General features: G+C 52.4%; 5 protein-coding genes across 5 annotated transcripts; 2 read left to right on the forward strand and 3 right to left on the reverse strand.

The window, feature by feature from the left end:
• Positions 1 to 117: 117 nt before the first annotated feature.
• BO85DRAFT_240579 (H(+)-transporting V1 sector ATPase subunit D) lies at positions 118 to 1,553 on the reverse strand. The gene is made up of 8 exons (XM_025654838.1): positions 1,446 to 1,553; positions 1,254 to 1,366; positions 1,179 to 1,189; positions 792 to 1,117; positions 691 to 739; positions 630 to 639; positions 539 to 579; positions 118 to 491 (listed from the first exon to the last, which is right to left on the reverse strand). Exons 1-8 carry the CDS (start codon positions 1,458 to 1,460, stop codon positions 262 to 264), a joined length of 795 nt encoding a protein of 264 aa, XP_025509659.1. The 5' UTR covers positions 1,461 to 1,553; the 3' UTR covers positions 118 to 261.
• Positions 1,554 to 1,826: 273 nt separating this feature from the next.
• BO85DRAFT_385587 (mRNA splicing protein SYF1) lies at positions 1,827 to 4,613 on the forward strand (the record flags this gene model as incomplete). Its single annotated transcript, XM_025656603.1, has 5 exons — positions 1,827 to 1,868; positions 1,936 to 2,052; positions 2,115 to 2,168; positions 2,262 to 4,273; positions 4,328 to 4,613. The coding sequence occupies 5 exons, from the start codon at positions 1,827 to 1,829 to the stop codon at positions 4,611 to 4,613; spliced, it is 2,511 nt and encodes an 836-aa protein (XP_025509660.1).
• A 647-nt stretch (positions 4,614 to 5,260) lies between these two features.
• BO85DRAFT_524901 (Sec7 domain-containing protein) lies at positions 5,261 to 10,923 on the reverse strand. The gene is made up of 6 exons (XM_025665444.1): positions 7,583 to 10,923; positions 7,182 to 7,527; positions 6,743 to 7,131; positions 6,578 to 6,684; positions 6,141 to 6,523; positions 5,261 to 6,087 (listed from the first exon to the last, which is right to left on the reverse strand). Exons 1-6 carry the CDS (start codon positions 10,759 to 10,761, stop codon positions 5,737 to 5,739), a joined length of 4,755 nt encoding a protein of 1,584 aa, XP_025509661.1. The 5' UTR covers positions 10,762 to 10,923; the 3' UTR covers positions 5,261 to 5,736.
• Positions 10,924 to 13,212: 2,289 nt separating this feature from the next.
• BO85DRAFT_385605 (putative Rho guanyl nucleotide exchange factor) lies at positions 13,213 to 17,982 on the forward strand (the record flags this gene model as incomplete). Its single annotated transcript, XM_025656604.1, has 3 exons — positions 13,213 to 15,445; positions 15,498 to 17,356; positions 17,422 to 17,982. The coding sequence occupies 3 exons, from the start codon at positions 13,213 to 13,215 to the stop codon at positions 17,980 to 17,982; spliced, it is 4,653 nt and encodes a 1,550-aa protein (XP_025509662.1).
• A 121-nt stretch (positions 17,983 to 18,103) lies between these two features.
• Positions 18,104 to 20,728, reverse strand: BO85DRAFT_240709 (tRNA lysidine(34) synthetase). The gene is made up of 4 exons (XM_025654839.1): positions 20,573 to 20,728; positions 20,309 to 20,518; positions 20,075 to 20,257; positions 18,104 to 20,020 (listed from the first exon to the last, which is right to left on the reverse strand). The coding sequence occupies exons 2-4, from the start codon at positions 20,451 to 20,453 to the stop codon at positions 18,399 to 18,401; spliced, it is 1,950 nt and encodes a 649-aa protein (XP_025509663.1). The 5' UTR covers positions 20,454 to 20,518; positions 20,573 to 20,728; the 3' UTR covers positions 18,104 to 18,398.
• Between the last annotated feature and the right edge of the window lie 115 nt (positions 20,729 to 20,843).

Below are 20,843 nucleotides of genomic sequence, written 5' to 3' on the forward strand. Positions count from 1 at the left end.
TTGGGGTGGGTATTTCTATTTTATTTTCTCCCTCGTGTCTAGTATGTCTCTTGTTTTATTACTATTACTACCTACTTGATTTCTTGGATGGTAACTGGGAAGAAAGCATGTCTGATGTCTCTTTTGAGGTAAATCATTCGGCTGGCGGTGTGATATCTGACAGTGTAAGGCATATGAAGTGACGAAAAAGAACTGCTCCAGGCTAGAAAGTGTAGGTGAGGGAGGTACTAGTTACAGGGCGATGGGGAATCTGAACGGCGCCTAGAAAATCACATCGGCATCTTCTTGCTCTCCGAGGACGTCGGGTGCTTCAGGTGCCTCTTCTTCCTTCTTCTCAGCATCTGCGTTTTCCTGCAGCCTGGCTGCTTCTTTCTGCCGCGCAGCCAGGATCTCTGCGTCTGCAGCGGCGTTGTCGCGCTGCTTCTTACCGGAAACCTTCTTCAGGCGGTAGAACTCTTCTCTGTCGAGCTCATCCAGCTCCGAGTTGATGTCTGGGTGGTGTTAGTGGGTAGGAGGATGTCAGGGTAGGGATACGAACATTTGATGGTGTTTTCAGTACGGGGAATGATGACGTGCTCGCTGTAACCGGTTAGTATCTGGGTTAATGGGCGAAGCGCTGCATGTCTTACATGGCGTTGACTGTGACAAGTTAGCTTAATGAATGATATGAGTTCGGACAGTAGCACGTACCTCTCCGGTTCACCACCTTAATAACCTCATCTAGAATCACGAATGCGGTCTAAGAACAGTATTAACTCGTCTGACCAACGACACGAGGGTACAAAACCAACCTGTAGACTCGCCAGCTCCACTAGCGTTTCCACCGCTCTGGCATAGGTTTCCCGACAGCGCTGGACCTGCATACCACCCTTTCCGAGACCCGTCAAGCCAAAGTCGTTGATTCCATCCTCCGTGTAGCTCTCGAAATGAGGGAGCAAGACACCAGAGATGTTCTCTTGCTTGGCCCTCACACGGAACCGGGCCTGCTTGGCGGACTCCTGAATTTGGTAGCCAATATCTCCTCCGACCGCATAGCTGACTTCGGCAAGTGAGAAAGCGGCGATTTGCATGACCCGTCCCATCTTCTGCTTGGCTTCATCGATGCGCCGAGTGATCTCTAGACACCGGGGTTAGTCTCCGACATGGTAGGGAGCTTCAGCGAGGAAGGGCTGTCATACCCCGGAAACGCCTGTAGATCGGGACGGGTTAGTGATAACAAGACCCAATTAGATAGGGCAAGTCAAAGAACATACTTGGTCAAAGCCTCACTCTTCCGCTTCAACAAACTGTGTCCAGTCTCAGCACCCTTTAGTTTACCCTTCATCAACCCCAACGACTGGCGAGTCGGAAAGACTGCCTCACGGCCCTGAATAGGTGATTGTAATCAGTATGCATGCCTCCGCACAGCTCGTGAAAGGAGACCGGAGGATAAAATCTGGACATACCACAGCTCCCGACATGATCGATGCAGACGAAAACAAAAATGAAAAAAGAGGGAACAAGAAGGGCCACTCCAATCCCGACAAAGGCCACGATAGCTGCAGCGAGGAGGGAGGGCCGCGATATGCGATGACGATGCGCGATAGTGAGCTTGGGCCACCCCGTGCCCGCCCGCATGACTGCCGGTCACGTGCACAACGTCCGACTTCATCGCCCGCAGCGCTCGGCGCTTTTCTCCAACCCGCGCGACCAGACAAGCTTTACCCGTTCATGCGACCCCCTTTTCTGCGGATTTCGTGTTGACCGTGTGAGTTGGTCCCGCTCGATTGAGTGGCGCAATGCCAGGGACAATCCTGCCCCCGAGATCCCACCGGCAACACGCTCAGATGGACCGAACGTCGGCCTCAGGGCCGGACCTCTACCTGATTGTAAGCGGGGGTGACGCATCCATTGATTTACCAGACAACCCTGGCTAACTGTGCGATGTGATTGCAGGCCGATCAGGATACTGTCTACGAACAGGATCTCCTTCGCAGTCCCGGTAGCATCAAGCCATGGCTTGCCTATATCGAATATAAACAGCAACATGGCACGCTCTACGAGCAAGCCTTTGTACGTTTTCTCTGCCGTCGCGATGACGTCTCGATATACGTGCTAACCAACATCATGTGCAGGTCATGGAGCGTGCGTGCAGAGAATTGCCGAGATCTTACAAGCTGTGGAAAATGGTATGGAACCTTTCTTTTTCTACCTGCGGAACCCCTCATATTATTATATTCCGTGTCACATGGTGGTGTCAGAATACAGCTGACCAGAGGCAGTACCTCGAATTCCGGACACACCACCTAAAGGGCCGCAACGCGACTGTCTATCGGGCCGAATACCAGAAAGTGAACGCGCTCTTCGAGCGTGCTCTCATCCTGCTCAATAAGATGCCGCGGATATGGGAAATGTACCTCTCCTTCCTGCTCCAGCAGCCTCTTGTCACGCAAACTCGACGGACATTCGATCGTGCACTGCGAGCTCTGCCAATCACACAACACAATCGGATTTGGAAGCTCTACAAGACTTTTGCGCGTTCCGCGTCAGGCCAGACCGCTGTGAAGATCTGGGCTCGGTACATGCAGATTCACCCTGAGAATGCCGAGGAGTACATTCAATTGCTCGTCGATATGGGCCAGTACACGGAGGCCGTGAAGCGGTACATGGAGATCCTCGACAACCCCCGTTTTCAGTCCAAGGAAGGAAAGAGTAACTTTCAGCTGTGGACCGAGATGGTTGATTTGTTGGTATCAAAGGCAAAGCAGATCGAGACTGGCCCTCAGGTAGGAATTGATGTTGACGCCATTTTGCGCAGCGGCATTGATCGGTTTGCCGACCAGAGGGGCAAGCTGTGGGCTGGCTTGGCCACGTACTGGATCACCAGAGGCAATTTCGAAAAAGCTAGAGATGTCTTTGAGGAAGGTATCACGACGGTCATGACAGTTAGAGACTTCACCCTGATCTTTGACTCTTATGTTGAATTCGAGGAGTCTATCATCAGAAGCTTGATGGAGTCAGCAGCAACTCGAACTGACAAAGGACAAAGTGACGAAGAAGCCGACTTCGACCTTGATCTGCGGATGATGCGATTTGAGCAACTGATGGATCGACGACCGTTCCTTGTTAACGATGTGCTTCTCAGGCAGAACCCCAACAATGTCATTGAGTGGGAGAAGAGAGTGGCCCTCTGGGGAGACAACAAGCACGAAGTCGTGCAAACATATACAGCAGCTATTGCAGCTATCAACCCCAAGAAGGCCCATGGCAAATTCTCCGAACTCTGGGTCAACTATGCCAAATTTTACGAGAATGGAGGCGACCTAGACACAGCTAGGGTTATCTTCGAAAAGGCTGTTAAGGTTCCCTTCAAATCAGTGGCTGAACTGGCCGAGACATGGTGCGAGTGGGCGGAAATGGAACTCCGGAGCGAGAACTTCGACAAGGCCGTAGAGATCATGGCGAAGGCAACACAAGCACCGAAGAAATCGACTGTGGACTATTTCGACGAGAACCTGTCACCTCAGCAACGTGTGCACAAGAGCTGGAAGTTGTGGAGTTTCTATGTCGACTTGGTAGAAAGTGTGTCTTCCCTGGAGGAGACCAAGAAGGTGTACGAAAGGATTTTCGAACTGCGCATCGCTACCCCTCAAACCGTCGTCAACTACGCCAATCTCCTGGAGGAGAACAAATACTTCGAAGACTCCTTTAAGGTCTACGAACGTGGATTGGATCTCTTCAGTTACCCAGTTGCATTCGAGCTGTGGAATCTCTACCTGACCAAGGCCGTTGACCGGAAGATTGGAATCGAGCGACTCCGCGATCTGTTTGAACAGGCCTTGGATGGATGTCCTCCCAAATTTGCAAAACCCCTGTACTTGATGTACGGCAACCTGGAAGAGGAGCGCGGTCTGGCCAGACATGCCATGAGAATCTACGAGCGTGCTACCCGGGCCGTCTCCGACGAGGACAGATTCGAGATGTTCGAGTTCTACATCACGAAGTCGGCTTCAAACTTCGGATTAACTTCCACGAGACCCATCTACGAACGGGCCATTGCAGCCTTGCCCGACCAAGAAGCGAAGGAAATGTGCCTCAAGTTTGCAGAAATGGAGCGGAGACTCGGAGAAATCGACCGGGCCCGTGCGATCTATGGACACGCGTCTCAGTTCTGCGATCCGCGTACCAATGCGCCCTTCTGGCAGAAATGGGAGGCATTCGAAGTCCAGCATGGAAACGAGGACACCTTCAAGGAGATGCTTCGTATCAAGCGCAGTGTTCAAGCACAGTACAAGTAAGTGATGCCCACATGTAGCGAAAAACCAGCTCATGACTAACCTCGAAACAGCACCGACGTCAACTTCATCGCTTCCCAGGCGATTGCCCGCAGTCAACAGCGGACCCAAGACGGCGGCAAAGACAACGAGCAAGATGGCGAGGACGCGGCGGCGGAGCGTGCAGACGCAATGGCAGCATTGGAGCGACAGGCTCGTGCCCCCGTGGGCTTTGTCGCCGCCAGCACCGGACCAGAAGGTGGCAACCGGCCACCTCCAGCTGGCCAGGAACAGCAGCCTTCGGCTGCTCCAGTCAACCCGGATGCGATTGACCTCGATGACGACATGGATGCTGACTAGTTTTCTCTTTCTCGTTTCTCTTCGCTCAATTTACCTGTATACCATTCCTTTTTATCTTTTGAATAGCTGCGCTGCAATCTCAATGACAACATCCCATCATCCATCATCAAATTCAAGGTGGAATTGCTGCAAATCTCGTGACTTTTTCATCGTCATCGCCATCAATCACTCTTCTATACTTTCCCACCTACCATCCACCCCAATTAAGCAGTCACTGTGGCTACTGGACCCTTCTTGAATAGCCCAGAACAACAACCCCTCCAGATCATCTGTACCACTTGACCATCTAACTTCCTTCTCCTTTGTTTCGATCTTCAACCCAACCCATCTTACCTGTCCGCGTACACTCACGCGTTTTTCCTTCTTGCCACCTCGCTCTATATTTGTTATACTTATAGGATACCTATTTAGTTAGTACATCCCATTCTTCTCTTCGGCGTTGCTTTACTATATAGTATAGTATAGACACACCCTGAATCGGAGCTGAGCCTGTTTGTCTGTCGCTGATCAATCGTGAGGCTTTGCCCTTTTATATACTATGCATGCATGCTATGAATGAGAGGAGAGGTTGTAGAGCTGTTTCTTTCTCGTCCAATGTCTATCTACTAGTAGGTACTATTCGTGGTTAATAATTACCAAGGTGGAAGGAAATAGTAGGAATCTCGTCCGCTCCTCATATTGTTCTATATGAATGGTTCTAGTTGTATAAATATTACCACCGTAAAGAAGAGAGAGAAATCAACAGCAGGTTCTATACTTGAAGTGATAATACCTCGCAAATTTTCGATACAAACACAAACAAACACAAACACGCAATATGCATGCTTGGGGATAGTTCAGTCCCCGTCAGTAGATTAGTCAATGTATCAAACCAAATAAAGGCAAAAACGGTCTTTCTTCATGATGAGCAGTTGATTATATTTACAGGGTACACAGGTAGGTGGGTAGGTAATTTTGCAAAACATGGGATGGTAAGTGGCAAGAGGCAAAATCGACTATAACCCACGCTATAAAATGCCCGAGGTACATGGAAAACAATGGGTAACATAACATAACTGAAGCTGAAGATTGATGATGATGGAATTGTCAGACCCAGGTAGGTAGGTCTCATGGACTGAAGTGATCAATCCTGTTTAGCCGCCGGTGCTTCGGTCTCCTCTTCTGCTTTGGCTTCGGCGGCAGCTTCAGATGCGGTAGGTTGCTCTTCTGCGCTGGTACTGGCTTGCTCTTGGGGTTCAGCAGGGGGAGTTGGAGTTGATGGGGCAGGGGAGGGAGCCACGGAGACGGGGGCGGATTTCTCATCGGATGCATTGGGGAAGATTTCCTTAAATAGATCGGGCAGGAATCGTTCCAGGCGTTTCTTGGTCTCTGTCCAGATGGGCTCCTTGCTGGGATCCTGGGAAGGAGGGACCAGGTAGCCTCCGTCTGCCATGACGAGGAGGATGTTCTTGAGACTTTCGGGGATCGCCTCTTCCTGTTTGGGGTTAGTGTTGGGCTTTGAGTTCAGGTTGTAATAAGGCAACGTACCAGGCTGTCTCCTTGGCCACTGTTCATCATCCGGTCGAGGATATCGAGGATCTTGAGCCACAGATCGAGCATGCCGTCACGGTTGGGAAGCTGGTCGAGGTAGCGCAGGAAGATTTTGCACACCAAGATGGCCACTTGCACGCGGGTTTCACCCATTCCCAAGGGATCGGAGTGGTAGACTTCGGGCTTCAATAGCCGGAGGATAAGAGGGAAGAGAACTTGGTCGAAGATGGCTGTCCACTCCTTCTCATCGGTGGAGCTGATCTCAAGGGAAAGGAGAGTTCTTTGTAGAGCTGAAACAGCATGGTGACGGATATCTCTGCATGGGTTGATGCATTGCGCAGTCAATGATTGGAAGATAGGAGACCAGTAGGCGGACCAGGCTATGAACATAAATTAGCTCAAGTTTGAATGTATAGAGATCCTCTTAGACGAACCTTCGCTTTCCTCGAGGTGTGATTGCTTTATTAAATTCGGCACACGCCGGGTCAATTGCAGGACGTAACCGATGGCCTTGACGCCACGTGAAACCACCTCATTCTCACTACCAGCATCATCAGTATTACAAAGTCGGTACAAGCGTGAGTATTTCAAGGGCGTACCTCGGCTTTGAAGGCTTGACAGCTTTGCCACGTCTTCCATGCGCGTCCCGCTGACGCTCTTCAATATAGCCTACGCTACCGGCGCTGATGAAGTCGTTCGCAAGGCCAACGGCAGCCTCATAGTTATCGGCAGTGATTATGGGAGGATTCGAGTCCACAATGGAGTGCAGCAGATCGAACACAAGCGGAGCAGCTTCCTTGTGAGGCAGCAGTCTCTGCAAGATGGACCAGAAATCAGGAGAGACGGTGATCTCGTTCCGCAAAAGCCCGGGGCTCGAGATGCAGCGGGATAAGCTCTTCACTATCGTAACGGCGACGCTTTCCAAGATGTCCTGGTCAAAGCCAGAGATGCCGTGCAAGATTACAGGAACCCTCATGAAAGGCTGATCCTAAACGCTGGTCAGTGTACTATAATGTCGTAAGGAGGGAGCTGACATACGTGGCTCAGCCGGAGCAGGTTCAGCAGATAATGAATGATTCGGGACAAGGCCAAAGAATGGATGTTTCTCGCGTCGCGAATGAACGCTTGTAATGTGGTCAGGAGTCTCTCACCGAGAGCCTCTATTGTTTGCGAATCCCGCAAGGTCAGGATAGTCGCTAGTTCAAGGAGGTACATCATGCCTGGGTCGTAGTTGGACCGGCTGCCATCGGTCCTGCCGTTGGACGCCCTTGAGCCAGCTGAAGGTCGTTCGGGTTTCACGACAATGACTGCCGGAGCACTTTCTTCGGGCATCTGGGCCAATAGCGCTTCTACAACCAAAGTCACCGTCTCCAATGGAAGGGACCTAGAAATCAGTTTAGAGATACGAGTAACAAAGAACCGCGAATGCTACTACTCACTTGATATTTGCCAAGATGTCGGCTGTAGAACAAGCGGTAATGCAGTCCACAGTGCACAAGGTGTTCTCCAGCTCTTCATCCGACGGCTCCGGAGGCTCATCAGCTGCGTAGCTGGAGAGGTATGACGTGAAAGCAGATAGAAGCCCAGTTTCCGTATTCCGTCCATCGCGGTCCACGACTTGCGATGGAGTCTGCAATGGAATTGGCGAGATATCAAGCTCAGCGGTAAAATTGGAATCGAGCGCAGGAATGAGAGAATTAATGAACAGGTTGCTAAGGATTCGAGCCACATAGGTCCAGCCCTGCTGAACTGCGGCTTCATTGCTAGCCAACACACGGAAGAGTACCACCGCGGCCAGTTGAGCCCTGAAATCCCGTCCGAATTTCACCGCAAGTTCGCTCACCATCACGCTCTTCTGACCGGCCTGCACTTCGGTGTTGAGAGCGGTACTGGGGGGGTTTTCGGTAGCCAAGGTACTGATCGAGGACAGACAGAAGACGATCCGGTCGAAGGCGTCGGTTAAGCCATAACGGGCAGCTATTTGGGCGCACTGATCGAATCCCGTGACAACCCGGGAGTATACTGCGTCATCCGAGGCCGACATGAAGACATAAGATAGAGTCGCGACCACCGGTTTCCAGGTAGCGGCGAACATCTCAGCGTCGTAGATGTTGGTTTCACCAACAACCAACTCTCCGGCAGAGGAGGATTTCAGCAACAATTCCCGCCACGCAAAGTCGAATGCGTGCTGGTTATCATGCTCATCCGGCAAAATGATCTCATTATGTTTGATTGAATCGTAGATCTCCTGCAAGAATTCAGGTGCGAAATCCTGGCCTGAATTCACGCCCCGCAGATTCCGGGAGAAATCGGTGCATGACATGCGATTTTGGGACTTGATGTTGGGGTTGTAGAGCTCTGTATTAAGCATGATGATGGCGTACGTTAGCACAAAGGCAGCGTCTTTGTCGGCGATCTGAGTGGGCTGGGCCTTTTGCATGTATTTCTCGGTGAAGGTGGTAACGATACGTTCGATCAGGGGTGATTCGCCAGGCAAACGGAAAGCACCCAGGAGATCCCGGAGGGCATCTACGATGGTCTTTCCAGAGAAATCGAACAGCTCGACAAAGGCGTCGAGCAGCTCTTCATTATTGCGCTTGGACAAATATTCACCCAGCATCTTCTTCGACAACCGAGTCGTCCCCTTCAAGAAACGAGCAACAAGGGCGGGATCACTCGGGTCTTCGATGATACCATGGGATGCCAGATAAGCAATCCCAGCTTTGGGATCCTCGTTGAACTTCTGGGCGGCGTGAATGATCAGCTTCTTCGTCCTGCGCTGGCTCCGGAGCTGCTCGATGGAGGGGAAACCCTCGTCCGACGGCTCGTCGTCAAGTCGATCGTAGATGAATTGAACGTAACCAAGTAGAGCGTCCAGACACAGCGGAGGCACGTTGGTCGTGCTCCAAGTAGCTGAATCCGGAAACGCACTACGTGAGAGCAAGCCGACCATGTCCTCGCACAGGTCGGCCCGATCGACATCGCAGTCATAGTTGATGAAAAGCTCTACCATGAAGCTCGGGATGCGTGCCAGCACGCCAATGCTCTCGACCATGGCTTCCCGGGTCTCCGGCCTCCGCGACCCACCTTCCAGACCCAACTGTTGTCTATCCTTCACGGGAACCGGCGTGGATCTTCCACTATTCGTTTGCGATGGCGACGGCTTCACGAGCTTGGGCACCTGCGGGACACCGTCGTAAAGGGCCGGATTGATGCCGGGCTCTTTCGGAATTTCGACCTTCGGGTGCAAACAGGCGACTAGGTAGGACAGGTAAAGCTCCTGCTGCAACTTCAAGACCGGCCGACAAGTTAGCAACAGAGTGCCGGCGACCCTCAGTGACGCAGTCAAGATGGCGATGTTCTCAGATCGAACCAGCTGGAAGAGGTGCCGGCATAGGTCGTCTTGCGCCAGCGTCGCGAGACTTGGGTGTTTCGCAATCGACGGACCCGCGACCTCCAGGGCAACGTCAATGATCCTCAATGCCATGACCTTCATCGGCTCGGTATGTTGGCGGTTGTGCGGATCTAACAGGTCGATGAGGACACGGAAAAGTTCACGAATAGACGGTAAAGAGTATGGCTTCACTTCATCACCGGTGTCGTCCTGAGGGTTTGGTGGGGCGGCAACGGCACTCCCATTCAGCATCTGCTCGGGCGATCCGTCGCGGCTGCCGCGATCTCGATCAGTCACCCCGGTGTCGGAACCCATGGCGGATGGATGTTGCGAGGTCACGGTATTCCCGTCGACGGACGGGTCCATCTTCAGGTTGGTCTGCTCGGACTCTGTGCGCAAAGGAGCTTGGGCACCGGTTTCGTCGTCCTCGGAGATATCCAGGTGCGACAGGCGCATAAAAATGACCTGGCACATGTTGACCATGGCCATTTCGGCCGATCTCCGCAACACCTCCGACAGGCGGACCTGACAACACATGCTCAGACCGGTTTCCATCATCTCACAAACACTCTCGTCTCCGAGCAGCTCGCCCTCGGGCCGAGACAGCATCCCTTCCATCAATTTCAAGATCCGCAGCAAGACGATCTCATCGGCGGCCGAATCACTGGCTTCGAAGCGACAATGGGTAATGGCGGCCGAGAGGAGTTGCATGGCCATGGGGAGTCTGGGAGAATCGCAACTAATGATGTTGTAGGCGAAGAACTTGGTCAGGGCAACAAGGGCCAGGGAGGTAATGGCGGCGGAGGTGGAAGAGGATCGGATGACCTGGAGGAACGGGTGAAGCAAGGCAGGAGCGTCAAAGGACCGGATATCTTTGCAGCCCTTGAGGTCGCTCCGCAACCTGGCAAAGGCTGAAATCAGCGGATTATCTTGCATACTCTTTCCCTTCTTGCCGCGGAGACCCCAGCGGTTCGCGAGGACGTGATCCTCATCGGCGGAGGACATTCTCGATCGTGGACGGGGCGGCGTAGACCCATTGCGGGGGCTTGGGGGCGCCGATGTATCTCGGTCGTAGACACGAGAGACGGCGCCTCCGCCGAGGATGGCAGAGACGGACGAGTGAGCCCAACGGGCATGTTTTCGCATGGCCGAGGTGACTGTGATGCATTCCGTAATGACCAACGCGACCGGATCGACCGCGATGGGTAAAGGCGTGGACGACATGATGAGGAGCAGGGAGGAAGAGGGAACGGCCAAAAGAAAGTCGCCGAATATTGGGAGGCAATTCAAACCATGGCCCTACTCGAACAGAGCAGCGAGAGGGAGGGGGAAGGAGGGGAGGAGGAGGAATGAGGAGAGGAAGTTGGAGGAGCCGAGGGGAGGAGGCAAGTTGAGTTCGGCGAGCGGGAGGAACACAACAGCTGGTCTTCTTTGGGCTCCGGCGAGCGGAGAGCCTGCCTGAGGTTTTCCATCCCTGCCCGATGTGGTTTAGGCCCGAATCCGTCTCCGGCGGCCAAACAGTAGAATTACTGCAGTACATGCGATGCAATTTATTAGTGTCTAGATATTTCAGATCGGTATATCCTACAAAATAATTAATCAGTGTCTTGGCTGGTGATGTAATTTATTAAGACATTAAGTTCCCTTCAAAATTCATCGACCCTAAGACCAAAAAAAAAAGACTCATGGTTACTACGCACGCAAGCGACAGTCGCTGCAGTAACTACTTATAACTCTTGTCGCTTGAGGAGGGGACATCTGCAAGGGTTGCTTCTCCCATTGCGATTTGCTGAGGATAGTTGCGGGGGTTGCATGAGGATGCCTTGCTTGACCCTCGAAAAGTTAAACTAACTTGTAATTGACAATTGTTCAGGAGAAGAGCTGATGGTTATGGTAGAATTTCATAATGAACATATATGAAGGAACGGGAGGGTATTCCCGATCCACACCCATAAAGAACGATTGATTGATTGATTGATTGACTAATTGTTTGGTTTGGGCCTGGGTTTAAGGATAGTAAGGATCCATGGTTGGGATTGTGTGATGTTTTGAAGGTATGGGCGGTGTGGCCAGTGAGAGCAGTAGCCTCGATCTATCAATCTGGCAGTCCGCAGTAGCTATGTACCGGTCCCACACTCGGTCTTTTTTTATTTTTATATTTTTTTTATCAAATCGTTTAGTATGGTTTCTGTTATCTGACTGACGATAGAGTAAACAACTGCTGGATTTCTCCAGGATGATCAACGCATGCACCTTAACCACCCTTACCTGGGTAGTAGTAATTGAGTAACTTCGGCGCGGGTGTGACCCTCTCGTGGACATTCCATGAATCTTCCCGTGGCTTTCTTTTTCCGGACAATTGTTGACAGTTGGCGCACTTTCCCCTTTCTACACGTGTCGGCGTGTGATTCTTCGATTCTGCGCTGATGGGAAAGAGGGGAAAATACTAGAAGTAATCCGGACATTTTTATAGATGGTATACTTGGGTAAGTCAAAGTGTATATACTGTAATGAAATAAGCTATTAGCATTCCTTTTCCAAATTAAGAGTGTCATGCTCCGTACTATCTGTCATTCTTGAATTACTCAAAACTGTGAATGAAGGAAAGAGGATAGTCGATCTGCCACCGATCTAAACTAAACCAGATTAAGGGTTTGCCAGATCCTCTCCCCCGCGTGTCCGAAACACAAAAAAAGAAGAAAAAGAGAAAAAAAGGCGCGTCACAATCCCAAACCGGCCAGACCCGATCTTCTCTCTGTCTTTCCCCTCATCGTGGAGGGCTGCAGCAGCACTAAATCCATCAGCAACCAACTTTAGTCGCCAGTCGCTCGGTCCAACGCTGCAAATCCCCTGCAAGTCCCTCAACCGGGCTGTCAAAAGACGAAAACAAACACACTTACAAGCTTAATCCTGGATCTCTCTCTGTGTCTCTCGTCTCTCTCGCTCTCCCCCCATCTCAGTGTGTCAGTCAGTGTCTGTGTGTCTGGGCCCTTCCCCTCAGAAACGCGTCTTACGATCCCGATCGATCCATTGATTGATTAATTAAATCATCGCCCATCACCGCCACTGCTTGACTTTCTCTTTCTCCTCTTCTTCCCTTCTCCTCCTCCGCCTTTCTCTTCCCAACTCACTCACTCACTCACTCTTCTTCTTCATCTTATCTCTCCTCACCAGTTCCTCCCATGGAGGGGTTTCCTTCTCTTTCCCCTTCCGCTGCATGAGGACCCTCATTCGTTACGACCTCTGACTGTGCGACATCGCCGCTTTTCTCTATTATGTCTTTGTCTATCTACTACATCGACCTTCTTTTGCCATAGTCCTTCCCTACTAATTCTAATCCCCTCCCTGGGACCTGCCCATCCGGTTCTTTGGTGGTTGGGCATCACTGATCGCGGATCACTGGTCACTAACTCTGCCTACTTTTTATTTCCTATTTCCTGCTACTTGCTTGCTTAGCTCTTCCTCTTATCGTTTTCGGTTTCTGATTGACATTAAGATTGGCCTTTCCCTTAATAATCTGTCCCACCTATTGGCTATCTACTAGTGCAACTAATCCTTGATCGCTCTTTCCCATCCAACACCCCCGCCACTTTATCGGTCGGCCATTTCCCACGCTTTCGTTGCATGCGATAAACCCAGCCTTCCTTCCTTCCTTCCTCTCCCCCGCCCGCCATCATGGCGACGGTCTCAACCGCCCCATCGGACCTGCCTCTGGAGCAGCTTTCCTTATACCATGCCTCCGATCCCTATTTATCGTCCATCTTCATCTTCTACGGTCCCGTCGCAACTGCAAATGCCACCGTCAGCAGTTCGCGCATTCAGGCGCATATCCTCACCCCCGCCGGCTTCCAAAGCTACCCGCGCATCACCGTCTCCCCCGCCGCCCCCTTATACGCTGCGGTCAACCACTTGCCCAGAGAAAAGCAAGGCGATGAAGTCAGTCGTGGTCTCGCCGTCAGTATGCTGAAGTACTTCGCAGAGCTGTCGGACCCCGCCAAGGAGTGCTTGCAGACCTTCGCCCGCGCCGGGAAACCGGGGCTCCGACTGCCCAAGCTCTTTGATGAAATGCACGCGGCGGAAATAGCAAATCGCATGACCAAAATAGAACATACCGCCGACATTGTGCGCGACATTCGTGGTGCTTTCCAAGAGCGCAAGGTTCCTTGGGTGGATATCGATGTGGTCCTCCCCGCCGGTGTCATCCAGCCTCCTGCCCCGCCTGATAACGATGATGATGATGTTCATGATGGTAATGCGGATTTGTACGATGCCCCCGATCTTCAATACGGTCGCTATACATCTCTGGTACGATCCCTCGGAGCGCCCATGTTCCTCCCCACTTCCCGACTGAAGCGCGCCCCGTCGCAACCGACCAACCTGAGCAAGTCCCGGCTCTTCTCGAAGGGCCAGAAACAAGCTCTGCGCTTGACCATGTGCGAAGTGGTGGATACGGAGGAGAGATATGTGAACAAGCTCTACACTTTGGTGTGTCATGTGGCGGAGGAGTTCCGGTTAAAGGCCCAGGCCAGAGGCCCATCGAGCACCAGCCCCAATGAGTCCGATCTGGCCACGCTCTTTCCACCATGCTTGAATGAGATTCTTGAGGTCAACATGGGCTTTCTAGGGGTGATTCGACAGGTTCTCGAGGAGACGGAAAAAGAAGCCATTGATGACCTCACCGATGATACAGAACTGCCCGGGTCGGTGTCGCAACGATCTTTCTCGCGGGAGGAAACGGATGCGATTGGCGCAGTGGCCTTTGCCAACGCGCTCCTAGACTGGTTTCCCCGATTTTCCCAGCCGTACGCTGATTATATGCGGGCTCATACCGGCTTCACGCAGACGCTCAATTCATTTATGAGAGACAAGCACTCGAGCTTCTCGAAGCGCGTCTACGAAACCGGAGAGCAAAAGCTGCGCTCCCTCCTCATGGAGCCGGTGCAACGTCTTCCTCGCTATAGTCTCCTGATCGACACGATGACCGGCAGTCTCCCTCTGGTTCACCCGGCCGTCCGACCACTATTGAAAGCGCGCGATGTTATCAAGGACATTTGCTCGCTGGATGACGGTTCGTCAACGAACCACGACCAGAGCTTCCGACGGTTGAAAGAGCTGGTGGACGGATGGCCCTCTACGATTCTACCGACCGGCCGCCTGATCACCGCCGTGGATTTCAACGAGCTAACCCCGCCCTATCATCTCGATGTCCCACCCATCGAGCCCAGCGCGGGCATTATGCTAATTTACAAGAACTGTCTGGTATTACTATCGAAGCCGGTGGGTGCGAAGACCACAGCGCGTGGTCTCCTGGCCGATCTGGATAACGCCGCCGCGGCAACCAATACCGCACCCAATTCGCCCGCCTCATCCGAACTCCGAGTGGTGCAAGTATACGACTTGCACACCGTGCGATGTACGCAGTCCACGTGTGGTCGGATTTTGTTCTTGGCCCCGGCATCTGCCACCTCAAGACCCGACCAGAACACGACAGTGGACTTGCTTGCACTCGAGCCGGTGTCCATGTACGAAGGCCGTGCGAGCCGAATCATAGAGGAGATTGCAAAAGCCAAGATCGAAGGCCGATTCTCTGAAAGCGAGCGCGAAAGTGGCAAGTGGTCGCTGCGCAGCCCCACCGGTACAGTGGGAAATCTCGGGATCCTCGCATGTGTGTTTGAAGAAGCGCCGGAAGAGGCCGCGCAGAGAGCCAATCTGTCGAAGATCCGGGTGATTTTCGATACTCCTAGGGCAGAGTGCAGCCAAAAGTTGAAAGAGTCCGACTTGGAGGTGATAGTATCCGTGTCTCTGGCCAATGAAGACCAATACCGGGTGGATGTTGATTCCGTAGTCGGCACTGCCTCCTCAGACATGGTCACCGTGGATAGTTTCGTGCCCGTGTTATCCAAGCGCTGTAAGTACTCGCCAATTGACCGATACACTGATATGAATACTGACTCTGGCAGTGCTAAATGTGCTCCTCCCTCTCCATGGACCTCGAAATCGAACGATGACGGAGTCGATCGTACATTCCAACTTTGACATTCTTCGGTACCTTGCCGGCCACCTCATGGCTCAGTTTAAGGTTCCCCGTGGCTTCCGCCCCCCTTCGCCCTCAAAATTGCTCTCCAGCCTTCTCGGGGGGAGTCAGCCCAAGGACAGCAATGCATCCGGCTCCAAGGCACCGACTTCGGCGACTCTACTGGGAGAGTACCCTAAAATGCCTCCACCCCGAGGCAACATGTCGCGCTCTAACACACTGCCTTCGGTGTTTCCTGGAAAGGAGGAGAGCCCGGTCAAGATCTCAGTGGTGGGCGCTCCACCGACCAAGGGCGAGGAAAGTCCATTTAGTGCGTTGGAGCAAACATTTGCTGCTTATGCACTCGCACTGCAGTCTCGGAGTGGGAACATTGTCGGACGATCTCTTCGCGGGAGGGATAATGTCGATCGGTCGTCGGTCAATGAGCTGTACAACATTCTGCTGGAAGACCCTGGACGGATCCAAGCAGCAGCTGAAGTTCCCGTCGACACGCTTTTCGTGGCCTTCGAGACGTTCATGACCAATGCGTGGAGGGAACACATGGGCCCCGTTGTCGACTCCCCGTCGCTAAGGATTCTGCAAGCGCAATTTGACAACATGTTCCCGCGGGACTTTGACGAGAGTTTCCGACGGTTTTTGGCAGACCAGAGTCCCCAGAATCGTCGTGCGCTGGCTTCCATGATCCGGCTGCTGGCGGAGCTGCTGGATGCCTCGGGTAGTGATGGTGATCGGGGAGCCTTGACTGCGGCCTTTGCAGAAGTTCTGACTATCGACGGCGACCCAATGCAGCACATCTCTCTGCTGGACCGACTAGTGGATGACTTTGACAACCTGTTCGATGAATACATTCCTGGTGGTGCTTCATTGGAAGGGACTCTCAACTGCGACCAAACAAAGTCGGTTTCCCAGACTGCAGGTTCCATGAATTCGAACGCATCCTCCTTCCGGAAGCGTTTCGGCTTCGGTCTGCACCGAGAAAACTCTAAGCTGGAGGGCGAAAGCAAGGTCTCGTCTATTCTCCGGACACTGAGCAAGGGTAAGGGCTCGGGTGACTCAGAGCCCGGTACGCCAAAGGGGTCGCTTCTACGGTCCAAGTCGATCGACATCGATACCAGTCTAGGATCTTTGTTACGACCGGGCTCCCGAGACCGCCCCGGTGCATCCCTCTCCCAAGAACATCTTCGACGACCAGGTAGTTCTCAGGAGCAACCACCGTCTCTGTCCTCCGTTCGTGGGATCCCGACAAATACAAATGGAGTGGTGAAAGTGCGCCGCAAGAGAAGAAGTTCCCTCTCAGACCTGCGACCCGGCACTGCCTCTTCCGATGTATCTATTGTGTCTAGTGTGGGACAACGACCTGCAACTCCGTCATCTATTTCCAATCAACCCCGGGCCGATGTGGCGACTCCTGCTGGACAGGCGCGACCGCAGACTAGTCATGGCTCAGGTTCTACCGTCCGAAGCACATCACCGGCCAAGGGTGGCTCTCCCACCCGGATGCCTTCGCCAACCCGCCGATCACCGACACGCCCAGTGACGCCCAGCCGAAAAGAAAATATCGATCCCAAAATGCCGCAGACGGAACGCGCCACGAGAAGAAAAGGCGAGGCCTCGGTGTCTCCTACGCAAGAGGCCAAGAGAAGGTCACGCGCTACAAGCATTCCCTCGTCTCGGGCCCCTGGTCTGAAGGAGAGACCGCTTCAAGTCAACGGCTCTGATGCGAGACGCCTGCAACCGACGTCTTCTCAGAAGACCCCCAAACTGCGGTTGCAGAGTCCCCAAAAGGTAAGCATGTCCATCGCTTGATGTACGATATATGGGAGACATGACGACTAACATTAATGGCACAGCTTCGGGATCGCCTTAATAGTGAAAAAAGAGCACAGAACATGGCGCAGCTAGGTCTCAAGGATGAGCTCGATCTCATTGGTGAGGAACTACGGGCGATGAGACTTACTCCATCGTTAGTCAGAGGTGACGCACAAGGGCACGAGTCCCTTGACGAGCCATTTGCCTCGCCAACCGCGAATTCGTTCTTGGTGTCCCGCGTCCACAACCTCGAGATGAAGTTTGAAACGCTATCCGGGGAGTTCAATGGCCGCACCGCGGCGATTGAAAAGGATCTGGAGTCGTCTCTGGTGGTCAGCGAGAAACGTGCTAAGAAGCTCGACGAACTTTATCGGGAAGCCAGCGCTGAAAACGAAGCTCTTTACGATCGATTCAACTCCGAACTGAGCAAAATCGCTAAAGATGTGAGAGCTGGAAATGTCGAGGAAGCGCTCAAAACACAACTGTCGTCGGCCCTGGAGGAGATTGGCCGGCTGAAGAAGGAAAATTTCCGGCTCAAACGTGAAGTGGGAGGGTTACGCGCGCAACAAGCCGCGGTGGCCTTATTGAAGGCAAGTGAGTGAGCGCTGCATGGTAGCAGGGCTCGCATTATTGACGTACATTTTCATTATTCTAATGTTTTTGTTTCTTTCCTGGAATATCTTCGAACTGGATATGAGTGTATGCCTGTTACTGGAGATGGCCTTTCTTTTCCTTCGTTCTTTTCTTTCTTGGAATCTATTCTGCGGTGGTTTTGGCGTCTGAGCCATGGTGATGCTCAGGAGCGTCGTTCATTTATTCCGCACTGTGCATAACACTTCTCTTTCCTTTGTGTCGTGGCATAGCCTGCGGGTCTGCTTGGCTATTCTGGACTGCATCCGACGGGGTTTGCTTCGGGTTGGCGGGTCATGCATGTCGATTCCTTCCTTTCCTATTCTCTGTGATATCTTCACTTATGCGTACATTCCTTGTCTGGAAATCTCTTTGTAGCATAGCTTAGCTAGTTCTTCAACCAACCCATCCGTTCCAACGGTTCCCGATCAATCATCTTATACATCCACTTCCACCGGACACTACATGACATTGACTTTAGAGTATCTTCAGCTTCAGGCAACCACATCTCTATAGTCGGCAACGCCAACGGCACCTCCTTCCCTCCATCTCCAACATACACCAACAACGGCAAAGTAAAGCGAACCAACCCCGGCGCATCACGTCCCAACCGATCCATCAATACTCTCATCTCCTCTTTAGACGCAGCCATGCGAATCCCCTTCAAATCAGACTTTTGTAACGGCCGCACAACCAGCGACAGCGACATCGGTCCTGCACCTGCCCCTGCCCCTGCCCCTGATGAAAGTGGTATACTCGTCCCCGCAACTCGGAACCAGTACCTGTTATCCCAGAGATGCCAGTCCGATGCACTGATGGGTTTTTGGGAAGTTTCTGTGTTCCCGCTGTGCTGGGTTGAATAGCATGAGGATGAGGATGAGGTTGACGATGAGGGTGGGTAGATAGGCACAGTGACGGGAAGAATAGGAAGACGGTTCCGCATGTATGGTTGGCGGGTAAGGAGGTAGGTATTTTCATAGTTTGTGATATCAGGTGTGGTTGTGGTGGTGGTTGAGGAAGGGGGTGGTGAGGAATCGCATCGAAGAGGCCGGAACATAACGCCGCCTAGCGTGAAAGATTGTTGCTTTGCTGGGGTATTTCCTCGTTCTTGTGATATGGAAGAAGGAGGAGAAGAAGAAGGGAAAACACGAGAAACGAAAGGCTCGAAACTCCGCAGCGGGAAATGGTTCTCCGGGAATGGGGAGATGAGTTCGGTGATGCGTCGGAGGGTTAGGGATGATGCGTCTTTATTCATTTCAGTTGGGGTGGGTTTCTTTGATGGTGATGGGAACTTGATAATCAAACACCCCGTATCCGGCGCGAACTCGAGGACCTCGCACCGCTCAAGAATCTCATTCGAGTTCTCCGTCACGCACCTCAGAAGCGAATTACTCTTTCTCATCAATGAAAGGATAGATTCTTCGCGCAGCGCACGTGGGAGTTTCTTCTCCGCGAGGAGACTCCTGATGGCATTTCTGGGAGTCAAGGTTGGGTCGAAGTTTGTTGGATCGTCGACGTAGGGGATGTTGTTTTCTTTGCATGTTGCGAGGAGGGATCGTTTGGGGAAGGACAGGAGGGGGCGGGTTATGGAGATGCCGCCTGTTGATATTTGGTACTGCTTTTGTTGGTCCTGGGTTGTGGGGGTGGGTGGTGATTCTGTAAGCCTTAGTTCGTTGGTGTTCGTTGTCTTGATGCGATAATTATTATGATTTGCCGGTTTCGATAATGTCATTGAAGATCCACTCTCCGCAACCCCAAACAACCCATGGCATTCAGGAATGCGCGTCACCGCTGGAATTCCCGCTAGTCCGGCGCCCCTTGCCCCCGTGCAGAGACGCCAGAGGGTCGTCTCGACGTTGTCGTCTTGGTGATGGCCCATGAGGAGGGTCTCGATGCTCCGTGCTCGACAGGCCTGCCCGAGAGCTTGGAAGCGCAGACGCCGGGCGTGGGTTTCGAAGGCGGATATGGAGTGGAATGGCCAGGTTAGGGGGAGGATTTGTGTCGTTAGGCCTGTTACTGTGGTTAATATATGATGGAATGTTGAGATGTATGGGAGTGATATACCCATATCGTCAAGCCAGCCTGCAACCATGTTCGCTTCGCGAGTACTCTCCTCGCGGGCTTTGTGGTCCACAACGAATGCTGTCACGGAGACGGTATCGTTGCTTGTTTGCCTCTGGGTTAGTTCCCATTGTTTGCAGAGGTAGGCGAGGGCCATGGAGTCGGCGCCGCCGCTTATGGCGAGGCCTGGTGCGTTTCAGTTTGGGGTTTGAGGTAGGTGCAGGGGAGGGAGCAAACCGATTCTGCGTGGGAGATGAGGGTCATATTTCCGCCCTGTTCTGGCTGGTCGTGACTCCAGCCATATGCGCTGGAAGGAGTCGATGAAGTGTTTGACAGTTAAGGGGCCGGGGGATGTGTGGCGGAGGAGATGGGATGATGCCATTGGTGATGATCTAATTAATTGAGATGAAGCCAGGTGCTATGAAGAGAAGCATGAGGTAATTGTATCTGATACTATGAATATTTAGTTCTACTGTTTGTGGATTGTAGGAATAGACATACGGTACAGGGGAATTCAATTAAGCGATGAGGACGGCTTGGATGATTGCCGTTTTTGAACCAGCAACTGGCATGCGGATTCAAATTGAATCTCTATATGGGTATATACTGTTACAAGAGCCCGATCGGCATGGCTGTTGGGGTAATAGATACGAAAAGCTCTATTAGAGGGCAGGATGTATATTGATGTTAATCCGGTCGACTTCTGTCAACCAATTAAACTGAGAGTCACGTGATTTTGTCATCGGGAAAATGAAATTCCGACACTTTCAAG

Source organism: Aspergillus piperis, assembly GCF_003184755.1.
Source record: "Aspergillus piperis CBS 112811 unplaced genomic scaffold BO85scaffold_41, whole genome shotgun sequence".
NCBI lineage: Eukaryota > Fungi > Ascomycota > Eurotiomycetes > Eurotiales > Aspergillaceae > Aspergillus > Aspergillus piperis.

Coding starts and splice junctions, on each gene's coding strand:
- BO85DRAFT_240579 (XM_025654838.1), bottom strand. Junction 740..791: donor TGGAGCTGGCGAGTCTACAG/GTTGGTTTTGTA, acceptor TACTGTTCTTAG/ACCGCATTCGTGATTCTAGA. Junction 492..538: donor TACTGAAAACACCATCAAAT/GTTCGTATCCCT, acceptor AACACCACCCAG/ACATCAACTCGGAGCTGGAT.
- BO85DRAFT_524901 (XM_025665444.1), bottom strand. CDS start 10,761: ATGTCGTCCACGCCTTTACCCATCGCGGTCGATCCGGTCGCGTTGGTC. Junction 7,528..7,582: donor GACATCTTGGCAAATATCAA/GTGAGTAGTAGC, acceptor ACTGATTTCTAG/GTCCCTTCCATTGGAGACGG. Junction 6,088..6,140: donor GTGGCCAAGGAGACAGCCTG/GTACGTTGCCTT, acceptor AACCCCAAACAG/GAAGAGGCGATCCCCGAAAG.
- BO85DRAFT_240709 (XM_025654839.1), bottom strand. CDS start 20,453: ATGGCATCATCCCATCTCCTCCGCCACACATCCCCCGGCCCCTTAACT. Junction 20,258..20,308: donor TCATCTCCCACGCAGAATCG/GTTTGCTCCCTC, acceptor GAAACGCACCAG/GCCTCGCCATAAGCGGCGGC. Junction 20,021..20,074: donor AGGCTGGCTTGACGATATGG/GTATATCACTCC, acceptor CCACAGTAACAG/GCCTAACGACACAAATCCTC.